Below are 17,598 nucleotides of genomic sequence, written 5' to 3' on the forward strand. Positions count from 1 at the left end.
AGAGAAAAATATACTACACATATTATCTCCAGAGCACATAAAGAAAAAGAGAGAGAGAGGAAGAAGGAAAAGAAAGAGAGGACAAATTTTTTTCTTCCTCTATCGGTAAAACAGTACATGATCATCTCAAATTACATCGTCCTATCCTTACTTTACGCATGTTATACGACCGATCGTAAAATTGAACTAATAATGTCGTTAGCGCTTGGAATGTGCGAAACGCCTGGTTGTAACGCTGTCGCAAGTCTTCAATGTCCAACTTGCTTGAAAATCGGTATCCAGGGTTCATATTTTTGCAGTCAAGTGAGATATGTTATCTATACGTTAGGTTAAGTTAGTTTTTACTTTGTATTTCTATATTAATTTAAGTATATATATATATATATATATATATATATATATATATATATATATTAAGTATTTATTTCGTTGTATATTTTTGTGTCTCTATAAAACGTGTAGAAGATGTAACGTATATTATTAAACAGTTATAATTAGAGAGATTTTAACGTTTCTTAACAGTTTAGTCATTTTTTTATCTTGTTTAATTTGTTGTATTAGATGTATCCTGGACACATGCTTTAATGTGCTCTTTGATCGTTTAAATTTACTGCCTTTTTTTTAATCATTTTTATGTCACAGTTTTGCATCTTTTTAAATGAGAGAAAAAAGATATTTAAGAGATTGGCCGATTAACGCAGCGTTCTAATCTTCCAGGATTGTTTCAAAGGAAGTTGGAAAGCACATAAAGTTATTCATCAGTTAGCAAGTAAATATTGTGTGTGTGTGTGTGTGTGTGTATGTATTATTAATTTTTATGAATGTTTCTTACAATTCTCTTATATCTTTATATATAATCACAGAAGGAGAAAATGGAAATAAAGTTTCCGACTCTTATAATCCTTGGCCAACCTACAATTATACGGGAAAATTACGGCCATACAAAAAGGAACAACGTAGAGAAGTTCCAGATTGCATCAATCGACCAGATTATGCCTTGCATCCGACTGGAGTACCACTTAGCGAACAAGCTGTCAGAGGTTCTGGTCAAATCAAAATTCTCGACGATGAGGAAATTGAAGGCATGAGAGTTGCATGCAAGGTACTATGTCGCTTAAATGATGGAAAATTTAGTCACCTGCGATATTATACACACTAGTGTGTACTAAAGGCTGGTATATAAAATTATTTAAAATTATATAAAAAATTAATATGATCATTTCAAAAATTTAAAACATAATAATAATATATTGTCACGTTATTTAACAGATTACACATTAATTATTTCATGAATTCTTTCACCAAAATGTTTACATATTATTGGGATTTATTTAAATATAGCAGCCTTTAGTGTTACTAGTGCAGGTGCCCCAACTCGCTAATAGATGTGATGGAGGAGAATAAATAAAAGAAGATGTGATAAAAGGAGAAAAAATACAAGAAAAACATAATTGAATAACATAAAAATACATAAATTATTGACATTCTCATTTATGAATTTAATATTCTTCATTACGATCATGACAACAACAACAACAACAAACTTAAATTAATTTGCATAGCTTGGTCGAGAAGTGTTAGATGAAGCTGCAAAGACATGCGATGTTGGTGTTACAACTGCTGAAATTGATAGAATTGTGCATGAAGCTTGTATCGAAAGGGATTGCTATCCATCGCCATTAAATTATTATCAGTTTCCTGCTAGCTGTTGTACTTCTGTTAATGAAGTGATTTGTCATGGTATACCTGATACCCGACCTCTGCAGGATGGCGATATTTGTAATGGTATATGTTTATTAATATAATTATCACACATGAACAAGTGGAATATATATATATATATATATATATATATATATATAATCATAGCTTTGTTATATGTAATCATACTTTGTTATAATCATAGCTTTGTAGAAATCGCGTAGTTTAATTGTAATTTTTTCTCAGTTGATGTTACTGTATATCACAATGGTTTTCATGGAGATTTAAACGAGACCTTTTTACTGGGCAATGTAAAACCAGAAATAAGGAAATTAGTGGAAGTGACATATGAATGTTTGTCTAAAGCTATCGATATTGTGAAACCTGGTGAAAAATATCGAGAAATTGGTAATGTCATTCAAAAACATTCACAGGCGCATGGTTTCAGTGTAGTTCGTAGTTATTGCGGTCATGGAATTCACCGTTTATTTCATACCGCGCCAAACGTACCCCATTATGCTAGTAAGTATCTTTTTCCTATAATGATTCAAGTATGAATCAAACAAACTAATTTTCTAATTATATTATATACAAATATAATTTTCTGATCAAATTACATGGTTTTAATTTTTCTATATAACAGAAAACAAAGCAATAGGTGTTATGAAGCCAGGGCACTGTTTCACAATCGAGCCAATGATATCTCAGGGCACATGGAAGGATGAAACATGGCCTGATAATTGGACTGCTGTTACATTAGACGGTCAGTGGTCGGCACAATTTGAGCATACACTTTTAGTAACAGAAACTGGTTGTGACATTCTCACAAAACGGCTTGCAAATAATGGTAGGCCATGGTTTATGGATCGCTTGTAGTAATAGTATTTTCTTAATTTTTATTGTACAATATTTAAACACGAAATTTGTGCAAATTGATCTTGGAAAATTTCCTATTTATAAGCTATTCTATATCTTATATCTATATTTTACAAGGTACAACAACACATTTTGTTTTTGCAAATGTACAGTAATACAAAATAAACAGCTTAATTGAGTTTTATTCTTTCAATTTTGTAGAAGCATTCATTACATATATTTGCCAATGTGCAACATGCTTCTAAATACTTCTATTTTAAGTTTTCGAACATTTTAAGAATTTAAAGACGGTTCTTGATAAACTACATAAATATAATTTGTGTTCAAAAGGAGAAGAAGAACGGAAAGAGACAGTATATAAAAACATTTAATAAAATTTTAATAAATATATATATATATATATATGTATATACAAATATTTATCGATCAATGATGCGCGAATACTTGAAACAACATCAATGAAATTCTACAAGTCTATATAGACTTATAGCCCGTTTCGACGAGATATATGTAAATATACATCTTATAAACATGTGGGGGGAGGGACTTTAAATAAAATATCTTAGAAAAGTGTCAACTTTTCTAAGAATATAAACGGGTGCCAAACTCAGCATAGGAATTATTATTGTGAGATGTCGTTTTAAGTGAAATGGTAGATTGCGGATCTTCAATTTCCCCATCTTCATACTCGTACTCTACGTCTATGTTATCTCTTTTTGTATTACTTTGCTGATCTTCATCACTCGTAATATAATCGTCTTTTTCATCGGGTATCGTAATTTGTAGAGGTAACTTTCCATTGTCTTGTACCTTAAAATTTTGCCTGTGATCATGCTGTTGACTTTTACGATGTGATTTTTGTTGATTATACATATGTTCATCATGCTGTTGATTTTCAAAATCATCATCATCCTTATGATTAAGCGGAATTGGATTTTTCTGTGTATCTTCCTCTTGTTGTTTTTGCAGCTGATTTATAAGCCGACTATTGACATGACCTGCAGCAGCTAACGCAGCTAATTTTTCAGCAGCTTCTCTATTGGGAAGTGTCGTGTAGAATTTTGTCGATATGGCACTAGTGTCAGCCATTTTATCGAAATACGTCGCCTGATTTACTTGATGAGTCATTTCTTCATTATCAATATTGTTTTCGGACTGCTCGATTCCATCTGTAGAATATATAAATTCTTCGTTTACGTGCACATCATTTTGTTTACGTGTATCTATTGAAGATTCCGATCCCGGATCATGATTCGCTGTAACACTTTCGGAAGTGTAATCTTGATCAGGTAAAATTTGCTGTTGTTGTAATTGATTAGCCTGTTCGTCGTAATTGAAAGAATGCATTTGCGGTTGAGAAAAGCTTGTTACTATATCTGGTTGAAATATTTGTCCAAGTTGCTGCTGAAGAATGTGTTGCTGATCTGATAATCAAATCAATAAAAGTTTGATGATATAACTTTCGAACATTGATGTAGTTTGTCAAGATGTAGAATTTACAAAAGAGAATGTTGCACACAATTGTTACTTATTAATTATTTACTTATTAAAATTGTGAATATAATAAATTAAATAATTTTGCTGCAGATTCTTTTCATAATAGTATCCTATTCTTATTTTTTCTTAAATATTGCCTAAACTAGCAATTAATTTTGATTTTATAAATTTTTAATAGCTAAACAATCTAGAAACATGAATATGTAATAATAATAATATGATTCTGAAAACCTGAAAATATTGCAATTTTTTCACATGATCAATTATGTATGTTTATATATTCTGTACAGATTATTACCTGATGTATATTGCTCTGCAAATTTTTGTGGAAAATTATTCAATAGGTCGTACAGTTGCGTAGCTGATAACGGTGATCCTGCTGAAACTGGATGACCTATATGGAAATTTGCTGGAATCTGTTGTACGGTGTATGGTGTTTGAATGACTGTAGAAGGAAATCCGACGTGTAAGGAACTATGAAGGTTCGTTTGCATTGGCATATTTGATTGGCCAAATTGTACATTTGACTCTGCGTTCGAATTAATAGCATGATTTGCGAAAAGCTCGTTGGATTGTGAAGATTGATGAGGATTATTAGTTATACTTGAATATAGCCTTGTTATATCTAAATTTTGAGCCTGATGAATTGCTTCAGGTTGAATATTTTGATGTTCGTTTAAAGCTACATCATTGTTTTCTGTAACTTCGTATTGATGCAGCAACGGACTCGAATTTGTCGCTATTCTTTGTAGCGGCAGACTGCTATTAATTGCGGTTGATCCAAAAGTTGCCGTCATAGGATCTAGACGAAAATTACATTCGTCGAATCAAATTATACTCCAATCTTCTGACATTGAGTCAACTTAAAATATGGTCCTAATAATAATAAAAATATAGGCTTACTGTGCACAGTGGTATGATAATTTAAATCATTCAAATATGGTGGATAATGTGCAGTCTTTCCCGAATTAGTCGGCAAATTGTAAGGCTTATCCGCTGGACCCAAATTTGGTGCTGGAATCGTATGAATAGGTCCTTTGTCATCATCAATATCCCCTCGATGAGTAGGCGGCAATATTGCTAGCTCTGGCTTGTATTGCGAACTATATTCCTGTATCTTGTTTATAGAATAAAAATCCTTGGTGGGTGTGCCATGTTGCGGTAATATTGCATGATTGTTCAAAGGAAATGCTCGTATTGGAATTTGATTCTTCCAATTATTTGACAAAACATTATACACTGTAGGCCGACGAATTCTGAAATCGAAAATTATCGAAAATAAAACATCATTCCGATGTTTGTAATACAAGTAGGAATAAATATATATATGTATATATATATATATATATATATATATATATATATATATTCTTTTTTTTTCCTTTTTTTCAAAGCTACTTTCACCTGTAATTGGTGTGTTTATAAGGTATTCTCTGACGAGAAGGAGCGCCAATATGGATGGTATTCCCCATGGATATTCGGTGATTGATGGGCCGAGGCTTTTTCAGTATCAGTGTAGACGCGTATGGTGGAGATGACGGTCTCCTAATCTTACTTTTCGCCTCAGAAATACAGATGCACGTGGCAAGAAGCCAGCAAATCCAATTAGCCGTCTATAATTTTCGAAGCGCATGATCATGGAATGATTCTACCTTGTCTCGAAAGATTCCAGAGAGAAAGAGAGAGAGAGAGAGAGAGAGAGAGAGAGAGAGAGAAAGAGAGAACGAGATTGCAAAGTCAAATTGTCAAGAAGTTGAATAAAAAACGAAATAAGACAGTAGCTTTTGTCTTTTTTTTCTTTTCCATTTTTACATATCATAGCTGTTAGTTGCATCAAAATACAAACGAAAGCATGAAGCGGAAAGTTGAAAAGTATGACACTAAAGTATGACGCGCGATAGAATTGTGCGTGTTGTCTTTACGGTACCACATATCAATACGTCTATCGCAGTATCGACTCTTTAAGCTGTACTATCCGCATCACGAACACAAATATTAAACGTGTAAAACCAAAGAGAAAATTGCCACAAATCGCTAGTACGCCAAAAGTGGAACGTTGTGCTACATTGGTGCGGCGCGAGGAAAAAACAAGTAGGATAAGGTAAAGTATAACTTGTCGCTCGTGTAAAAAGAGTGAAGTCGAGAAAAAAATGCCAATAATATATTAATAAATATAATAAATGTGAAAGAATTGTGTATCAAAATTTGCGTTGACTTATGTGTATATATATTTATTATTTATTACTTACTTACTATACCTAACTTATTATTTTGACTTATATATATATATATATATATATATATATATATATATATATATATATATATAAATCAAGTACATGCTTCATAACATGCTTTTCTCTGTAAAATTTCATAATATAGTTGTTGACAATCAAATAATTGTCAGAACCATCAACTATTTTTGATTATTTTATTTGAACAATTTATTATCTTTAGCATTCTTTTTTTAATAAATATAAATAATACAGTTTTTAACGATATATAAAAAAATGTATAAAAAATCTTGAAGAAGAAAAGTGTTAATGTTTTATATGTATATTTTGATGAAAATTGCCAGAATTAATCTCTCTCTTGTATATTTATATTAAAAAATACTTAATAAATTAAATTTACAAATTACAAATTTATCAAAAAATCGATAAAAATTATAACTCCATTACACATAATATATTGTTTACATATACTGTATACACACACACACACACACACACACACACACACACACACACACACACACATATATATATATATATATATATATATATATATATATATATATATATATATATAAAAGCAATTAAGTGAATACTTTTCTTTTAAAAATCATATGTTTCAATCATATTTTGGATCACATATAAGACACTTGTGTGTCTATCTTTCAAGAAAAAGAAATTATATGTTTTATATATATCATAGAACTTGCCGAGAACAAGAGCAAGCACATTATTATTACTAAAGTGTCGACAATTGTACTATTTATGTCGACTCTCAGTCAGATGATAAACATGAGCTTGCTCGCCTACAATTTATTAGAGAGTGATCGATAAAAGTGATGCACCATAAATATACAAAGAATATTTATTTATTATAATGAAAAAATGAATTGATGAAATTATATATATATATATATATATATATATATATATATATCAATTTTTTAAATAAACTATAAAATTGTAAATATCTCTTTCAATGTTTTATAATAATTACAATTTATATGTATCATTACATGCAATACATATGAATTTAATCTTTTTTAAATTTGAAATAAATTTATCTTCACACACACATACATTATTGACGTAGCGTAATAAAAAAATATGTACTATGCACAAGTACATTTCTTGAAACACGCTTGAAAAGCATGCGACAGCACGAATACATATTATATACTTTGAATGAAAATAAATTTTACAATAAATTTTGACTTTTTTTTTGCAATACATGTATCTTACCTTCATAATAATTTACGCTTTTGTAGACTGCAACATGCAAAACTCCACCGTTTCCGTTATTATATTAGAAGATTAGAAATCAATTTGGATCGTATGCTTATAAATAAATGAAATATAAATTATACGCGCGCGGTGATTGACCGCGCAAAGAAGTTCGCCGCGTTCTGTACGCAATTAGGTCATTGTCCTTCATTTATACTCCGAACCAGCGAATGTATCATCGAAGACTAAAACCGGCTTCCTGCTTCGTCAACCAACAGCTCTTGCCGCCAGTAGAATCGGAAAACATTTGAAGCTCCAGGGGGAATAAATTTGCTTTATATGAGTAGCAATTATTATCATTGCAGGCGACACAGAATTTTACCGAATAATTCTAAAGGAACGAAATATGTGTGCGCGCGCGCGCGTGATATTTATCTAATTCATCTCCAATATACATACGCACACATGAACGCACGCGCAATTACATTTATGCATTGATATAGAATATTAATTGCTTCTAAGAGAAATAAATTTTCTCTCGTGCAAAATAAATGCGTTTTGAATCGCTATTCTTGAAAGCGCTGCAGGAAATTACAACTGTGCGCGAACATATGTATGTACATACAATAATATTAAGAATATAGTTTAGAAAAAGTCGAGAATCATGTTTTCACACGTCTGCACAATGTACAAAAGAAATGTAACAAAAAAAATCAAATCTTTCATATAAATATATTTTTTTTTACTCGCGAATGTAAAGAATCGATTTAATCGAACGATCACGCTCTCGCATAGTTTCTCTCCTTATCCATATCGGATACCGGACTCGCATCGTGAATGCACAGTCGTTAAATTGCCACGCGTGTGTGATCCAGTGACCTATAATTGTAATTATGCATCATGAGAGCCAACAATTAAAAAAATTAATATTTGACATTTGAATTATTTTTGTCTTTAATTATTAAAAATGCATGATATTTTTACGATTACATAGTTATAAATTTATTTATTTATGCGAAATAAAACATTTGCATTTATGATTTGTATTTATATGACACATTGCAGTATTTTATACATTTTATACTCTTTAATATTTTTTTAAATGTAAAAATCTCTAATAGTGGGATATAATCCGGTACTAACAATTGATGCGTAATTACGATTGACGAAATACACAGAATTGTTTTTGAAGTTTCTCATTATTTAGGAACTGAAAATTGCTTTAATTTGTTTTACTAAAGTAACGAAAAGGTCAAATATTTTTCTACATCTCACCCGGAATTTAATTATGTATCGCTATACCATCGTGCTGCATATATTCTCTTGAAAATTGAGGTCATTTGTTTTTACTTGCTAATACACATTGAGAGAGAACAGAGGAAGAAACATATAAAAAGTAAATAATTAACTTTTAAAAGTAAAAAATTCAACCAACTACAAAGTTCACAAACTTTAGGTAGGTAAATTATCTTTATTTACAGAAAAAAAATAGTTGTAAAGTTTTTATGTTTGATTATTTAACAATTTTTAAAATTTAAATTATCGCACTGATAGTTTAGCATGATATAATTGAACATTATGTCAGTAAAGTAAATTTTAGTTGCCTTGTTTAATGATACGTGCAATAATCCGTATCGTAATAGTATATATAAAAAATTAAAATGATATACAATTGTCTAATTAAACTGGCCAAATGTAACAACTGATGACGTAACGAATGAAGCAGAAATATTATATAATAAAAAGTAGATATGTATATACACAGATACATTGTCTATGCCGCATACAATCTGTTGCTGATTCATCAACAATCAATGCCATCGAAATAATGATACATAGAATGTTTTATAATTCTGTAATTTATATCGTAATTATTTTTATAATTTCTGTACTTTATTCTATAATATTTTTTAAATATTACTTTATTTTTTAAATGACAAAATACCACATACAATAGGAATATAAAAATAAATTAATTATAAACATTATTGCATGATTTGTTTATCGTTAATTGTTATTTTTAAGTAATGAAAAAGTTTTCTTATTTAAAAATCAAAATATAAGATATAAATGAGACAGTCTACCGTACACAAAAGGTGATTTATAATTTAAGGAAAAATTAATGAAATAATGTTAAATTTAATAATTCCTCTCTGTTTCCCACTTTTACAAGAATTTTCATTTATCTATATAAATAAATTTCTATAGAAACATATTTAATCACATATACACGCGCGCGCATGTGCGTATGTATATATACGTGCGTGCATGTATAGCGTGTGGTGTGTGTGTGTGTGTGTGTGTGTGTGTGTGTGCGTGCGTGCGTGCGTGCGTGCGTGCGTGCGTGCGTGCGTGCGTGCGTGCGTGCGTGCGTGCGTGCGTGCGTGCGTGCGTGCGTGCGTGCGTGCGTGCGTGCGTGCGTGCGTGCGTGCGTGCGTGCGTGCGTGCGTGCGTGCGTGCGTGCGTGCGTGCGTGCGTGCGTGCGTGCGTGCGTGCGTGCGTGCGTGCGTGCGTGCGTGCGTGCGTGCGTGCGTGCGTGCGTGCGTGCGTGCGTGCGTGCGTGCGTGCGTGCGTGCGTGGCGTGGCGTGCGTGCGTGCGTGCGTGCGTGCGTGCGTGCGTGGGTGCGTGCGTGTGTGCGTGCGTGCGTGTGCGTGCGTATCATAGCAATATGTTATATGTTATTTTTTTGTTATTTCATAAAAATATAGAAATTAACATTTTATCGGTTAAAACATATTATATGCCTTCGCATATACATATACATATTTATATATAAAGAATATTTTTTTATCAAGTTAGTCGAGTAAATTTTTTCTGCCAATTTAAAAATGTTGCACATATGCATTTTATCTTATACAGTTCTTGAAAGATGTATTTAAATCAAGTCACTCTAGAGAGTTTGTATTAATTTTACTATCGTAATTCACACAGTTTCCACTTGACCTTTTCTACGTGATTTAGCTTCTTGTCCTTGCGTAGACGTAAAAGACGTTTCTTCAGAATGTTTCCTAATCATAGATGAAGATTCACTGTTATTCGAGCAAGTAGCGCTTTGGCTGTCTCTTTTCTCCGAACAAGTATGTACTGTGTTTAGCCCATTGGACGTAAGAGAGACTTTACGATTACGCATATCCTCCAAAGGAATTTCCTCGCTTCGCGGCCTTGGCATCTTAGGCGAATTGTCTCTAGATCTCAAACCATTTTCATGAACTTTCTCATTCGAACTGGCATCATCTCGTTTGGAACTCGATGCCACTGGTCTAATTTCTCTGCGCATTTGAGCGGCGAATCCAGGAACTTTGTTTACCATAAACATTGGCCTTGTTTGTTCCTTTTGCGGTCTTTGACCACGTCCGATAATACCTAGAAAAATTTAATCGACTTTTGCCCAAAATTTTTCAACTAATTTTTATTTTGGTTTTATTACTTACGTTCATGTCGTAAACCACGCAAAGCATAGTTGGGTGGTGTCGGACAATGAGGCACACTTGTTGGAATGTCCAACAATCTTGCAATTTGATTCATCTTCTTTTGTCTGGCTTTTATTCGTCCCTTTGTTAGTCTAAATGACAATTCGACAAGTTTAATCGTGGCGATTGACAAGCGATTAAGCGATTTACAAAGTTTTCTGTATTAAAACCGACCTCTGTTTAGCAGCCATGCATCGAATGTGATCATCAAAAATGAATTTAGCCGATAATAATGGTATGCGATTGCCTGTACTGCTATTTAGTGGTTTGTAAATTGTCAGATGCAAACATCTTGAATCATCTTTGTCACCGGCCACGTCAATGTCTTGTAGAAAACCAACCAACTTTGCAACACCCCATCCAAGCTTGCTGGTATCGGGTTCAACGAGGATCAATTGCACAACATCAATAACTAAGAAACGACGAATTTTCTGACCATCTTTCCATACGACAGTACATGCGATCAAATCGCTATTATCTGTAAAGAATGTTATAAATTTATGCATCATTTATCTACGTATCGTAATGACAATTAGATTCCGTATCAAATATTGCGATGTGTGCATGCGTGCGTGCGTATGTGTGTATGTATGCGTGCAATATAATCTAATATAGTCTAATATACATTATCACTTTTCGAGCAATTAATTAATTATATCATGAGATAAATAATTTTAATTTTTACTTAGATCAAGAACGTTGTTCACTTGTACACAATTAGCAGGATTCGTCAATGGCAATTGAGTTTCTGCTTCCATATTGAGCGTCAGAGCTAGTTCCCTTATCAAGAAGAAAACTCTTATCGCGCGCCGTGCTCTTTCCACCTGCACAATCATTCGCGATTTCATCTTTTTACAATAAATTGCAATAACAATTCTTTTTAGAATCTTATGCATATAATTTATTTGAAAAAATATACATGTTTTTCTTTTATTTGTACTTACTTCACCGCACGGAAGTCTCTTACTAAATTCAATGCCAGTCATAGGCGTACCTGTAGGAGGCAACAAAATATTGCTATCCATCATTAGCCATTCGACATTTAATGGTCGTTTTTGTATTTCGCTATACTCATCTTCAAACATGTCCAGAAAAATATCTTCGCTCTAATAAAAGAGAGAGAAATTTAATATTAATCATTTTTATCAACAAGTACATGCCGTCTTGTGCAAGACAGGGAGAACAGAACACTTGCACAAGTGTATATCTATAGTTAGTATATAATTTTTTTGACAATTCCCCGACCTTGTAGAAATTTTTGAGCAGAGATGTGCTTTGTTCCTTTGCCGCTTCAATTGCTCCTAGATGCGACTCTCGTAATAAGCATTGTCCTTCGGATATCGTCAGTTGTATTAATAATTTAATGGTTAATTCTAATGTAACAAGCCTCACTCTGGTGTCTGCGTATATAAAACGAAAGATTTTGATACTCTTTTTAAAAAAAAGAAACAAAAAAAACAGCTAAATGAAATGAAATGCAATGCAATGCAATGCAATGCCCCAAATGCTACATTTGTGTATTACAAGATAAAATATTAACATAACTTACTGGTCTGACAGCTCAGAGTTATAATATGAATCAATCTGTCCATGAGCAATTCATTATATGAATTTTTAATAGTCGTATTATCGTAAAATGGAGACAAGATTATATCCAGAGTTTTACGATTTATACCCTTGCAAATAAGAATGCGCGAATCGGCTTATTATTATTAAAAGTAAAACGTATTTGAAAAAATTAAAGCATGTTTTTATTAAAATTTATAATACTTACTCGATTATTAGCTAATGCGTATAGCAGACAAAGCGCGAATAATGCAGCATAATCGTTTTCCGCGCATAATAAGGAGCTGATTATTGTTTCCAGAAATGGTTTTTTCCCCAAGGATTCAAATAAGTCACTCTGGCTTTGATGAGACATCAAGGGACTCTCCAATGCCAAGCGTTGCTCTTTCTCCTCATCCGTCACATTCAACTGCTTAATTTCTTCTAAATCTTCTTCATTTATATTTATTGATGTATTTATAAGAACTGGAATATTCGCTGTCGAAGACGGTGCATCGGAAGACGTGCTCGGATGACTATATTCTTGTGATTCGTCAATCGCGTGTACAGTCAACTCTTTTACGTTTCTTACATGACTTTCTTTGTTGCGAGGCATCTCGGAAGTTGTCGATAGTGTTTCACTTTGAGTTTCTAACGATCTTTCTAACGTTTCCTTTGATGATGTAAAACTAACAGACTTATTTGATGTTATATCTTTAAGTTTCTCCAGAATCATATTTGTTCCAGTTTGAATTGTTTCCAAGTCAGACATGAGCATTATGACTGCTAATGTATGTACAAGAGGTCCGTGTGATACTATCAAAAAAACTTGAGAAAGTAGAAAAAGCGCTACTACAACGCTCACATGTTTCCTTTCATCCTTTAAAAAGTTCAAATGATTTATTACTATACATGTAAAAGTTTGAAGAAATAAAAAAATTTGATCCTTTACCTGTATTTGGCACGAAACATTCTTGTATTTCATTAAAGAATAAACATATAACGGAACTAATAGTTTGTGTAATAAATGTTCTGATAAAACTTTATTCAAGTCTGGTATATTCAAGCATAAAATGTCATTTAAATAATGCAAATGATCCAAATGTTCCGCAACTAAATCTGACAATCTATTTTGACTCTGATGACTGGAACAGAATATACTTTATCGATAACAGGGCAAAGACTCACTTATTTGAACAATGTGGACACTTACTCGGCATCATTTCGGACGCAGGTATCCAATTCAATAATATGATCACCAATGAAATATACAAGATTACTAAAGTATGGTGCAGCTGTACGGTCCCTTATAAAAGCTAGCATTGATGCATCTTCAACACGATATACATTCAGTGTCAAAGTTCTCACAGCTATACGTACCATACCCTCCGAATGATTAAAAAATTTAATTGCTTCTGTGTAGAGTGGGAAATCATTTGTATGCTAATAACACAATAAACTTGTCATAAATTTATCAATGCAAAACTTTAATGCGCGAGCACGTGTGTATCGCTGTATGTGTATAAATATCCACACACGTATACACGCAAAACTTAGTATATGTATATGTATATGTGTGTGTGTGTGTGTGTGTGTGTATATACAGGGTGAGGCATTTATAGTGACGCGGGCGTATTTCTCGGAAACAAAGCGAGATATTAAAAAATGTTTCAGACGAAAGTTGTATGGTTTCAAGGGGGACATAAAATGGTGTTATTAGTTTGATCTTGAAGAGCCACCTGAAGGACACGCGAAGGTCAGCTCCAACTTTTTAAATGGGACACCCTATATGCTTTTGCATATTCTTGTAGCTCATCTCAAGAGCTTTCCAAAACACTATAATTAAGTTAGTTTTCATTAAGTACTTTCCAAGTTATGAGGCTTGAAATCATTTTTTAATTTTACATAAACCGTAAAATATCTTGTAAAATATTCATTTTTCGATTATTTTACCTTAATACTTTTATGTACAAAATAATGAGAAAAATCAATTGGTGTAAAGAAAACTCATAGTTGTTTCGAAAAAAAAAATGTAATTTGCAATTAACAATTACATATTTTTTCTTAAAAATAACTATGTCTTTTCTTTACACCAATTGATTCCTCTCATTATTTTGTACATAAAAGTATTAAGGTAAAATAATCGAAAAATGAATATTTTACAAGATATTTTACGGTTTATGTAAAATTAAAAAATGATTTCAAGCCTCATAACTTGGAAAGTACTTAATGAAAACTAACTTAATTATAGTGTTTTGGAAAGCTCTTGAGATGAGCTACAAGAATATGCAAAAGCATATAGGGTGTCCCATTTAAAAAGTTGGAGCTGACCTTCGCGTGTCCTTCAGGTGGCTCTTCAAGATCAAACTAATAACACCATTTTATGTCCCCCTTGAAACCATACAACTTTCGTCTGAAACATTTTTTAATATCTCGCTTTGTTTCCGAGAAATACGCCCGCGTCACTATAAATGCCTCACCCTGTATATATATATATATATATATATATATATATATATATATATATACATATACATACACAATACACACATCTCACACACGCACCAAATTTTGAAGAAAAAAAAAAGAAAAGAAAAGAAAAAAAAGAAAAGAAAAAAAAAAAGCTCATTCAACCTTCAATTTAAGAAATGCAGATAGTCATAACTAAAACAGACACAGAAAATTATGTGTATACCTCGTTTACCTCATTATAGAAGAAATGGATGGTATGCGCATTTAATTTCAAACTCAGTGTCTTCAGAAAACTAATATAGTACGCCATTACTTCTTCATCACTAAAGTCGAACTTATGCACTATTATGCTATTTACATGATTATTACTCAATAGATAATCTGAGAATAGAAAATGTAAACATATTTTTAATCTTATTTGAAAGGTTATGGATACAGAAGTAGGTAAAGTTTTGTTACACTTACATAAAGATGTCTCATTGCGTATATTTTCAAATAATATATTTAATGTCTGAAGCAATTGAACACATACATAGCTTCCACATTTTTGTTTCATAATACGCAAAAAGAATGAAAGCATATTTTTCTCCAGAAAAAAGCTGCAAATATATATAATACTTTGTATTAATTACCTTTATATATATTTTGCACACTTAATCTTAATTCTTAAGATAGTTTTCATGATTTATCAATAAGAATCGCAACAAGACACATCATTTTCAATAAAGATTCAGTAAAGAGGAACTTCTATGTCTTTTTAGGGTATAAAAACTGTTTTCCCAAACAACAAGTTTAAATTATTGACAAAAAATAAGATATATATATATATATATATATATATATATATATATACATATATATGCAAATGTTTATTTGTATGTGTGTATACATGCATATGTTGTGTATATGTGTATATAATTGTCTGCAAGTAACCATTTAATATCAGCTGTGCTTAAAAAGGTAACTGACAACTATCGATACATTATACACGGATACAATATGTCTCATTAAGAATGTGCAATTCTGTCAAGTACACACCACAACTCCAAAAGCATTGTTAAACATATTACAATAAAATAATAAATATTTTTTAAACTCTCTAATTTTTTTCCAACTCACACATGTCATATACATATATATATCATATATATATCAGGGCATGGGAATTTGCACGAAAAAATTATCACACTCGTAAGAAGTAGAAACAAGACAATATTTTCCAGTATACTTGATTTCTATTATGCATCTAGATATATAAGATATGTAAATTTTTAAAAAGTTGAAAAAGGACATATTTCTAGACATTTTCTTTTCTTGTTGTTTATTACTTACTCAAATACACTGCTATCATTTTGATCACCCCAAATAAGAATTTCAGCTATCGAACGTAGAGTTTCGACCAATAAACCTCTATTGTTCTCAGACACAGTTTGATTTTTTGACAATACGTTGTACAAATACCTGATGAAATGTAATAGATGAATATATAAGATGTATGCTCGTGGCTCAGTAATCGCATGATAATAACGTATTTACAACGATTATTTACTTGAGATGTTCCGGGGAATGGGGATTTTTGGGCTTCCAAAGCCCGCCACCGAACCAACTTCGACTTCGAAACATTTTCAATTATCTCGAACGCGAACAAATGTGCCTACATTTGCACTCCATCTAAATTTCTTTCGCCATAGTTGATCTCTAGACAATCGCGGGAATATGTTGTCGTACGATCCACAAATGCGACGAGATACGTAAGCTTACATTGTACGCTCACATACAGGGTTAGAATTTCAATTCTTCGTACGAGCAATCTTTTGTTGCGATTTATATCATATGCAGACTTAACTCGCGCTCATTGGCCTACTATGGCCTATTGACGGCATATTAATCTTACTTTTTTAATCAAACCGTTGAATTTTGAAACACAAGGCGGAAAACGAATTCAGTTCGAGATGCAATACAACCCTCTGATTCAAGGTAGAAGAAATACGATTAGGTTGGGTTAAATTTAAGATTAAGTTAGATCATTGACACAGGATACGTCCCCCACTAAACCATAGGGACATGGTATCTTCTAGGGACGAGAGAGAGAAGCTATCGTCTGCACCGTAATGTTTTCGCTCATTCCTCCTACGGAACTGGCAATATAGGAGTACTGTATATATGGACTGCGTCCCAAAATTCACTGCCACTAATGAAAATCTATAGTTTATGTGACGTACACTATTAGTTCGTTCGAAAATATGTTTGGTTGGTGTTGGGAAAAAAGATAAAGTTGGCAGTATTGAAAACTCCCAGTGCTGCGTTTCGTTTAATATCTCAGGTAGCAAATTTTTTTAATCCTAGTGATCCCAGTGGGAGAAACGAAACGCAGCACTGGGAGTTTTCAATACTGCCAACTTTATCTTTTTTCCCAACACCAACCAAACATATTTTCGAACGCACTATATAGATATTCAGTACTGGCAGTGAATTTGGGAACACAGCCATGATAATGGGTCTGTTCTTTTCAGCTGCACTGCTGCACTAGTGCAATTAGTTAGAGTGAAAGAAAGTATGTTTGTCTCTTTCTAACTTA

General features: G+C 32.2%; 3 protein-coding genes across 4 annotated transcripts; 1 reads left to right on the top strand and 2 right to left on the bottom strand.

Moving 5' to 3' along the window:
- The first annotated feature begins 114 nt into the window (after positions 1-114).
- On the top strand, positions 115-5,854 carry LOC105256851 (methionine aminopeptidase 1). Of its 2 annotated transcripts, XM_025412859.1 has the most exons (7): positions 115-303; positions 718-769; positions 864-1,102; positions 1,563-1,785; positions 1,948-2,223; positions 2,345-2,548; positions 5,501-5,854. In XM_025412859.1, the coding sequence occupies exons 1-7, from the start codon at positions 118-120 to the stop codon at positions 5,509-5,511; spliced, it is 1,191 nt and encodes a 396-aa protein (XP_025268644.1). In that variant the 5' UTR covers positions 115-117; the 3' UTR covers positions 5,512-5,854. The 2 variants fall into 2 exon arrangements, with proteins under 2 accessions (XP_025268644.1, XP_025268643.1); XM_025412858.1 differs by lacking the exon at positions 5,501-5,854 and having other exon boundaries at positions 2,345-2,762.
- LOC105256850 lies at positions 2,996-8,034 on the bottom strand. Its single transcript, XM_011267084.3, has 5 exons — positions 7,551-8,034; positions 5,479-5,687; positions 4,978-5,330; positions 4,373-4,876; positions 2,996-4,001 (listed from the first exon to the last, which is right to left on the bottom strand). The coding sequence occupies exons 1-5, from the start codon at positions 7,554-7,556 to the stop codon at positions 3,160-3,162; spliced, it is 1,914 nt and encodes a 637-aa protein (XP_011265386.1). The 5' UTR covers positions 7,557-8,034; the 3' UTR covers positions 2,996-3,159.
- A 2,227-nt stretch (positions 8,035-10,261) lies between these two features.
- On the bottom strand, positions 10,262-17,017 carry LOC105256852 (protein CLEC16A homolog). Its single transcript, XM_011267087.3, has 14 exons — positions 16,570-17,017; positions 16,353-16,481; positions 15,486-15,619; positions 15,253-15,401; positions 13,762-13,991; positions 13,501-13,693; positions 12,778-13,428; positions 12,553-12,679; positions 12,249-12,403; positions 11,948-12,109; positions 11,689-11,827; positions 11,178-11,481; positions 10,965-11,095; positions 10,262-10,896 (listed from the first exon to the last, which is right to left on the bottom strand). The coding sequence occupies exons 1-14, from the start codon at positions 16,641-16,643 to the stop codon at positions 10,457-10,459; spliced, it is 3,018 nt and encodes a 1,005-aa protein (XP_011265389.1). The 5' UTR covers positions 16,644-17,017; the 3' UTR covers positions 10,262-10,456.
- Between the last annotated feature and the right edge of the window lie 581 nt (positions 17,018-17,598).

This window comes from Camponotus floridanus, unplaced genomic scaffold, assembly GCF_003227725.1.
Source record: "Camponotus floridanus strain SB8 unplaced genomic scaffold, Cflo_v7.5 scaffold58, whole genome shotgun sequence".
Lineage (NCBI taxonomy): Eukaryota > Metazoa > Arthropoda > Insecta > Hymenoptera > Formicidae > Camponotus > Camponotus floridanus.

What these genes read in the sequence shown, in the direction of transcription:
- LOC105256850 (XM_011267084.3), bottom strand. An exon ending in TTATCATACCACTGTGCACA is followed by an intron (nt 4,877 to 4,977) that starts GTAAGCCTATAT and finishes ATTTTCGTCTAG; the next exon opens with ATCCTATGACGGCAACTTTT. An exon ending in TGCAGAGCAATATACATCAG is followed by an intron (nt 4,002 to 4,372) that starts GTAATAATCTGT and finishes TTTGATTATCAG; the next exon opens with ATCAGCAACACATTCTTCAG.
- LOC105256851 (XM_025412858.1), top strand. Translation starts at nt 118, where the DNA reads ATGATCATCTCAAATTACATCGTCCTATCCTTACTTTACGCATGTTAT. An exon ending in AGTTATTCATCAGTTAGCAA is followed by an intron (nt 770 to 863) that starts GTAAATATTGTG and finishes ATATAATCACAG; the next exon opens with AAGGAGAAAATGGAAATAAA. An exon ending in GCATGAGAGTTGCATGCAAG is followed by an intron (nt 1,103 to 1,562) that starts GTACTATGTCGC and finishes TAATTTGCATAG; the next exon opens with CTTGGTCGAGAAGTGTTAGA.
- LOC105256852 (XM_011267087.3), bottom strand. Translation starts at nt 16,643, where the DNA reads ATGTTTCGAAGTCGAAGTTGGTTCGGTGGCGGGCTTTGGAAGCCCAAA. An exon ending in ACGCATTAGCTAATAATCGA is followed by an intron (nt 12,680 to 12,777) that starts GTAAGTATTATA and finishes CTTATTTGCAAG; the next exon opens with GGTATAAATCGTAAAACTCT. An exon ending in GCGTGGTTTACGACATGAAC is followed by an intron (nt 10,897 to 10,964) that starts GTAAGTAATAAA and finishes AAATTTTTCTAG; the next exon opens with GTATTATCGGACGTGGTCAA.